At 45.1% G+C, this 7,873-nt stretch overlaps 1 protein-coding gene across 2 annotated transcripts; it reads left to right on the top strand.

The window, feature by feature from the left end:
- The first annotated feature begins 3,374 nt into the window (after window positions 1-3,374).
- Window positions 3,375-7,019, top strand: lrrc4.2 (leucine rich repeat containing 4.2). Of its 2 annotated transcripts, none has more exons than XM_035642822.2 (3): window positions 3,375-4,152; window positions 4,256-4,568; window positions 4,707-7,019. In XM_035642822.2, exon 3 carries the CDS (start codon window positions 4,828-4,830, stop codon window positions 6,826-6,828), a length of 2,001 nt encoding a protein of 666 aa, XP_035498715.1. In that variant the 5' UTR covers window positions 3,375-4,152; window positions 4,256-4,568; window positions 4,707-4,827; the 3' UTR covers window positions 6,829-7,019. The 2 variants fall into 2 exon arrangements, with proteins under 2 accessions (XP_035498715.1, XP_035498714.1); XM_035642821.2 differs by having other exon boundaries at window positions 3,375-4,355; window positions 4,442-4,568.
- Window positions 7,020-7,873: the final 854 nt, after the last annotated feature.

Below are 7,873 nucleotides of genomic sequence, written 5' to 3'. Positions count from 1 at the left end.
AAAAAAAATCCTGGATCCACCCTTTCATTCAGATCTGCACCAAAATGTATTGAATCGGGCCTGACACATGCCTCATCCCTCTACCAAGTTTTGTTTGGAGTAAACTGGCAGAAAAATAAGCAGACATCCTTCAATACACACTATGGGGCACCACATCTGTGATCAGTGGCCGCTGTTGTCATTTAAAGGAAACCAACACAGAAATTAGCTGATAACCCGACCAGTTTATAATATACCGTATGACGTTTTGAAAGACAAGGCAGATTTTAGAAAATTTATCATTGCTGTGGAAGTGACTCACTGCAACACAAGGTGCTGCTGTATATCATACTACAGAGTAATTCCATAAAACTCCTTATGATTTACCACACGCCGTATATTTATTTCCAGATGACAATAAATCCTCATCCCGGACCTCATTTCACATATTTGAAGGGACAACCGGGCTACAGAGACTGTGGCTTCCGTACTCTGAAACTAACTATGGATCCATGTAAACAGAAGGAAAGACAGAGGTGAGGAGAGAGAGATAGGGAGGGAGAGAGAGAGGCAGCCAGGAAGTAGGAGGAAATGTCATATATTCAGTGTGCTAACTGACCTTTTCCATGCTTATGCCCCCTGTAATGGCATTAACACAGCAGCTACAACTATGGCCATCAATTATCTGACCAGCCCTGCCTGCACCACCTTAACTAATAGTTATCTCCCCTTAAATTGTCCTCTCTTCCACCCTGTCATGCCTCTCTCTCTCTCTCTCTTTCGCTTTCTTCCTCTCCTTCACATTAAAGCAGCATATCTAATGGTAATAGAGTACAGTAGGTACATGAGCTGCACTTGGTATTTTCTTAAACACTTCTTTTTTTGTGTTTCTGGCTGTTACCTTTTTAAAAAAAACAGATATTAATGGGGTTATTCTTGGGTGCACAAAACATGCATTCCCTTTGGTACTGATAGTTTTTTCCCCCTCAAAATACTGTAGGGCAATGCGGGACATTCTGCATTCTTCTTCATTAATGAGACATAACCCCTCATTTCATGGACAAAATTTTTCTCATGTGCAAAGAACAGTTTTATTTATTCCAAATCATGGTTTTGACAACAGCATCAGGCCCCTCATTCCTTCCTGGGTAAACCTCATTATTTTTTATTGATGAACATGGGATATCAAATTTTAATTTTAAATATCTCATGATTTAATTCTAATTGTGAAGCATGTAAACCCCTCCATTAATGTCAAAATAACGGCAAAGTCATGCAGGCATGAGAAGCAAGATATAAACCATGTGCATTGTAAAATATATGTTTGCACATAATTGTAATCAATGTATGGTCAGTGATGCATTGATTTAAAAATCCCAGAGTGCAATAAAAAATAAGATAAAAACATCTTACTAGAACTACACAAGGAAATGGTAAATTTTCTTTATATCGTGCTGCTTCAGTTTTCTGACATGAGAAGGAAATTTTTTGACTGGTGACAAAAATTCAATTAAATGGCGGCATTATTCAACACATAATATAAGTATCTAAGAGATAATATTGAGCTTTATAATTTATTTAGTCTTCATAATTTATTCATATTTAACTTATATGCTGACACAAACAAGGGCTCACACACACTAAGTCCTCATACTCTACACCTGTAAATTGTACCATGCATCCATTTTAATTAGCTCCTGTACCACTTCATCCTCTTAATGATCCAACGTGGAAATGGAGCCTTGAATTTTTCAATAACATCTTCACATAGTGGGATATAAAATTCCAGTCATGTCCTATTTATTTCATGAATTGGAATTAAGATTGGAATTGACAGAGGCACATCCATTATTGTCGGCATGTACTGTATGTGCTTTCCCCCCCCTTAATAGCATATATAACTATATATATATATATATATATACTATATATATATATATATATATATATGTGTGTGTGTGTGTGTGTGTGTGAGACAGGGGAGAGCAGAAAGATAGAGAGAGAATGTGGTCATCAACCAAAGGCAGAGAGGGAGACTCCTTGTGCTGCATTTAAATTATGCTTAATCCAACACTATCAACGCTCCTCTCGTCCCTCCTACTCCTCACCCCTAATCTTCATCCATCTTTTTCTCTGCCTTTCTGTGCCATTTCACTTAGGAGGCAACTATGCAGTGCGTTCACTCATCTGTCTCCCTCATTCTTCCTCTGTCCCTATTTATCTCATTTCTCACTTCCTTCTATAGGCTCTTTGGCCTTACTTCACCAAGGACGTGGACACATCTCCTCCTACCCGGCCTCTATCTCTCTGCCCCACTCTCTTAGTAAGTCTCTTTTTCTCTATCTCTCCGTCTTTCCCTCTCGTCTTTCTAAGAGATAACTGTGTGCAAGTTCTTTCATCGTTCTCCAACCCGAAGACTGCCCAGCAGACACAGAGAAGCAGAGTCAGCATTTCAGTCCTCTATGATGTCACAAACTCCTGACCCGTCCTCCAACACACACACGCACTGACAAAAGCAAAAAAAACAGAAACAACCTTGTGAATGTATCCCCTATGCAAATGATTCCTGATGGATAAACTCTGACCCAAACTGTGGTGTTGTTACAAGAACATCTTCACTGGGAAGCACAGGCATACTGCTGAGACAGACAGACAAAGAATGCAAAACCAATTTGGAGATGGAGAGGAAAGTCTGACCTCTCATCTGCTTATACTACATTAAAATGGGAGGCTTTTGATTCCAACGATATACCTGTAGTTGGAGGGAGGCGGCTTGGAGACAGACAGCACGACAGAGGAAGATCAGCACAGGCGAAGTGATCGAGAGAGTTAGGGTCAAGAAAGACGGACGAGGGACAGAACACGAGAGAAACGGGGATGGAAAGAGGGAGAGAAAGCGAGAAGATAGTCACAGTGAGGGGGGGTAGAAGGAGGGCTAGGGGAGGAGGGGAGGTTGAATGTGTTAATACACAGGAACACTGCATCAAACCAATGCACTGCTCTGAGGCTGGCTGAGCATCTGAGAGGAGTGCGTCAGCAGTACATTCACGTTCCCACTGAAGGACAAAGGGAGGGGGCAGCGCAAGCATCTTGGCTGCCTGCAACACCGACACACATCGGAGGGGGGGGGGATAGAGAAAAGAGAGAGATTGGAGAATAAACGAGAAGAGGAGATGTGGATCAGAATGGTGCTCATGCTGCTTCTGTGATGGTGGGCTGCCTGTTTGAGTACTCGCGTGCCTCCTCCTCACCATCGCTCTCTCACTCACACACACACACACACACACACACACACACACACACACACACACACACTCTCCTTCACGCACTCTATCTTTCTCTTGCTCTTGATCTGTCAGTGGTTCTCTTTCTTCCTCTCTCTCAATCTATCTCTGTCTCTCTCTCTCTCTCTCACCCTCTTTCTCTCTCTCTCTCTCTCTCTCTCTCTCTCTCGGGCTCGGGCACGCGCTCTCTCTCTCTCTCTCTCTCTGTTCTACTCTGGCTACTGCAGTAGTCCACCAGCCAGCCGCAAGTCTGACAGCCACACACACATGGCTAACTGCCACAACTTACTACCTCAGTCCTGAAGCGAAACTAACAAATAAGAAAGCGGAGGAGCACTGCAGGAGACCGCACTGGGGACAAACAGCGAGCGGAGAGAAGAATCATCAATACCTTTCTCTGTTTATGGATACTGATACGGAGCCCACTTATTTACACATCCTCTCAACGTCATCCTCTCTCTTTTCGCTCATTGCAGAAGAGGACAAGAGCGCTCTCTCTCTCTTCCGACAGCCTTTTGCAAAGCTCCAACAGCGCAGCGCATCCTCTTCTCCACCCCCCACCCAGCGCCACCATCTCTCCCACCACCCCCAACCCCCCGCCCCCCGGGAGGAATAGAAGGATTACTGCTAACTGTGCACACGGCAGCCTGCAGCTGCTCTGACCAGGGCCAGCCCAACGTTGGGAGGAAGCAAGAGGAACACAGGAGGAGGAGAGGAGAGGGGGATGACTGTGCCGGGAGTTCTTTAGCCTTTTTCTGTCTCTCAGTCCCTGTCACAACGGGGCTAATCAGCGACCGACTAGCCCTTGGCAAAGTCACAGTGAGGGAGGTCTCTCCGCCGAACAGGCAACCAGTCGACGAGCCAACACATGTATCAGGAGTCAACAGAAGTGAGGATTTTCTTTTTTCTTTTTCTTTTTTTCAGTTGGTCACTTCTTCTTTCCTCCTCTGTCACGTTTTTCTGCCTTATGGATCCTTGTGATTCATCCACAGTGGAGCTGCATCTTGGAGTCCGCAGCATGGCAGGGGGGCAGTTAGTGGGGGCAGAAGGGACCCAGGCACCTACTAAGCCTTCCTGGCCTTACCTCTGCCTGTGAGTGTTTCCATGCTGCTCTCAGTCTCTAATACCAGGAGCCATTTTGTACTCTTGGCTAATAGAGGGCCACTTCACTTTTTCAGAAAGGAAAAACAAGAAAACATCTAAGTCATGTCTTTCCATGGAGAGGAATTATGAATGAACAGGATGCAGGGTTACTGCGTTTAACATTTGGAAAGAGGCAAAAAGGACCACCTTCAAACTAATGAGGTATGTCACTGCTTCTGTTATTCAGCCTTTTTCGAATATTGCTGCACTAAATTCCTCTGCTACTTCTATTGTATTAATCTCTCACTCTCTCTGTCTCTCTTTTTTTCCCTTTTCTCTCACACATCACTTTTGATGTAGCATTTCCCTGCACTGTCAATGGAACTTGAGAGCCTTGAGTTGCTCCAGCCAGGCTAGTGTGGTCTGTCCTCTGGTGTGTGCCGTCTCCCCCCACCATGCAAAATAATGAGCCCTCCACACCATGAGTCCTCTGGGCCAGGTTAGTGTGCAGCCTACCTGGAACGCAGCCCTGCTCGCCGTACTCTCCCTCATGGTGCCTGCTCTTAGTATGTGCCAGTCCACGGGCCCTGTGTTGGGCTCTGCTAACCCACAGAACTGTCCAGGTGTGTGCTCCTGCACTAACCAGCTCAGCAAGGTGGTGTGTACCCGCAGAGGCCTGGTTAGGGTTCCCCCGAACATCCCAGCCAACACAAGGTACCTGAACCTGATGGAAAACAGCATAGAGACCATACAAGCAGATACTTTCAGACACCTGCATCACCTGGAGGTACTGCAGTTGGGTAGAAATGCTATCAGGCAAATTGAAGTGGGGGCCTTCAATGGCCTGACCAGCCTCAATACTTTGGAGCTGTTTGACAACAGACTGACGGTCATACCCAGTGGAGCTTTTGAGTACCTGTCAAAGTTGAGAGAGCTGTGGCTTAGGAACAATCCAATTGAGAGCATCCCCTCGTATGCCTTCAACCGTGTCCCCTCACTCATGAGACTGGACCTGGGAGAGCTGCGGAAGTTGGAGTACATTTCTGATGGAGCGTTTGAGGGCCTTCAAAACCTCAAGTACCTCAACTTGGGGATGTGCAACCTGAGGGAGTTCCCCCATCTTTCACCTCTGGTGGGATTGGAGGAGCTAGAAATATCAGAGAATGTTTTCCCTGAACTGAAGCCTGGGGCTTTCCATGGGCTCAAGAATTTACGTAAACTTTGGATTATGAATGCTGCCATTACTACCATTGAGAGGAATGCATTTGATGACATCACAGCCTTGGTGGAGCTCAATTTAGCCCATAATAACCTGTCGTCCCTCCCCCATAACCTCTTCACCCCTCTGCAGTACTTGGTGGAGCTACACCTGCACCACAATCCTTGGCGATGTGACTGTGATGTAGTGTGGCTCTCCTGGTGGCTCAGAGAATACATTCCCACCAATTCCACCTGCTGCGGGCGCTGCCACACCCCTGCCCACATGAAAGGCCGCTATCTGGTGGAAGTTGATCAGACCACTTTTCAGTGTTCAGCACCATTCATACTCGATGCTCCAAGAGATCTGAACATCTCAGCAGCGAGGGTGGCAGAACTTAAGTGTCGCACCGCTGCAATGAGCTCAGTCCGATGGCTTCTCCCCAATGGGACTGTCTTGACCCATGGCTCGGCTCACCCACGGATATCCGTTCTTAATGATGGGACACTCAATTTTTCCAACGTTCTCCCATCAGACACAGGAGTCTACACCTGCATGGTGAGCAACATGGCAGGAAATTCGAATGCCTCAGCCTACCTGAATGTCAGCAATGCCGAACTCAACACATCTAATCTGTCCTACTTTACTACTGTAACAGTGGAATTTCTGGAGCCGACAGTGGAGGAAACCCCTAAACCCAAGCCTACAGTCCCTGCCTCTCCCTCTGTCTTTCAGCCCGTCTTCATCTCCACACCTACCGTACTGTTCCAAAATACTCAGACTCCAAGGCAGGTGTCAATTCCCACTGCCAGAATCCCCAGTGGGCCAGCCGCCAGCCTGGATGAGGTGATGAAAACCACCAAAATCATCATTGGCTGTTTTGTTGCTGTTACCTTGCTGGCAGCTGCCATGTTGATAGCATTCTATAAGTTGCGTAAGCGGCATCAACAGAGAAGCACGGTGGCAGCAGCCAGGACCATAGAAATCATACAGATGGAGGAAGAGGTTCATCCTGTTCCACCACCCACCTCTGGATCTAGTGGCTCGGATGACACAGGGTTGGTACTGCCTACATTAGTGGAACACAACAGCAACACCTTTAAGCCTGGGTTCGTGTCCTCCTCCTCCTCATCCCGCCAAGGAGGCTATGGAGCCCATTGGACTCAGAACAACTCTCTTCATCGCTCAGTCAGACAGCATCACAGCCACATCAGCACCATTACTGATCCTTACGTCATTAAGACTTCTCACGGCAAGGAGAAGGTTCAAGAGACCCAAATCTGAGTTATGCTCTCTATGGATCTATCTCTGACTCTGCCCCAACCTCTCCTCTCCAACTGTCTGCTCATCAGTCCATGCAATAGAATGCACAAAGAACAAAACGGTAACTTTCTTTTGTACAGAAGTGCAAAACAGAGACAGTTTTTTTGTTTGTTGTACATGCCTATACATAAGTATATAAATATGAAAAAATACAAATACAAATATATATATATATATATATATATGATTCTAATGTCAGGAAGTGGTGAGACATGCAGATTATATAAGAAAATAAATTAATTTGAAACTATTTTCTAATAACTGGTGGATTCTATTTAAAAAAGACAAAGATAATGAATTTCTTTTGTGATTGATAATAGAAGGTGGTTCTGTCTACTGTAGGAAAAGAGGCATTTAGTGTTTTTTGACCATATTTAGGATGCATTAAAGGAAAAAAAAACTCTTTATACAGGCAACAGTTTCTAAATACAGGCCCAAATGTAAACCCCACTTTTTACTGTGCCAAATATTATATGCAATAAAATGGTATTTCCAGACTAAAGACACAAAAAGACACACAAGCAAAATCTAGATAGATAGACATATTTGTCCAAGGATAGCAGCGTAATGGCACAGATTGAATGTGCTGTTCAGTAGCTATCAGCCAAATGCTTTTGGACTGCAGTGAATTTCTGCAGCTAAGATTTAACCCTCTGTTTGCTGGAGCTAAGCTGCGTTTATTTGAGAGTGCCAGTGCTTCTTAGTTGTAGCGTATCTAAACATGTTTATTTAGTGTGCACATGATTCCCCACCAGTTCAACTGGCAAAGATGAAGTGCAGGCTAATAACGGCTCTTGCAAATACTATGTTCTGTTCTTGGTTGCATTTTGTATTATTTCTTTTCCCTTAGGTTTTGACATGCTTCTTAATGGCTTGTGTAGTGTTTAGGGCTAATTTAGTAATGCATTACAGCAGTTGCCTGACTTGTCTCTGCAAGGGCTCATTCTGAGGCTAATTTTTCAAAGGAACAGACGTGGTGCATTGATACTGGGCTTTGCCGGCCGTT

This window comes from Scophthalmus maximus, chromosome 7 (genome assembly GCF_022379125.1).
Source record: "Scophthalmus maximus strain ysfricsl-2021 chromosome 7, ASM2237912v1, whole genome shotgun sequence".
In the NCBI taxonomy this organism is placed as follows: Eukaryota; Metazoa; Chordata; class Actinopteri; order Pleuronectiformes; family Scophthalmidae; genus Scophthalmus; species Scophthalmus maximus.
This window is presented reverse-complemented; position numbering and strand designations above follow the sequence as displayed.

Coding starts and splice junctions, on each gene's coding strand:
- lrrc4.2 (XM_035642822.2), top strand. CDS start 4,828: ATGAGTCCTCTGGGCCAGGTTAGTGTGCAGCCTACCTGGAACGCAGCC.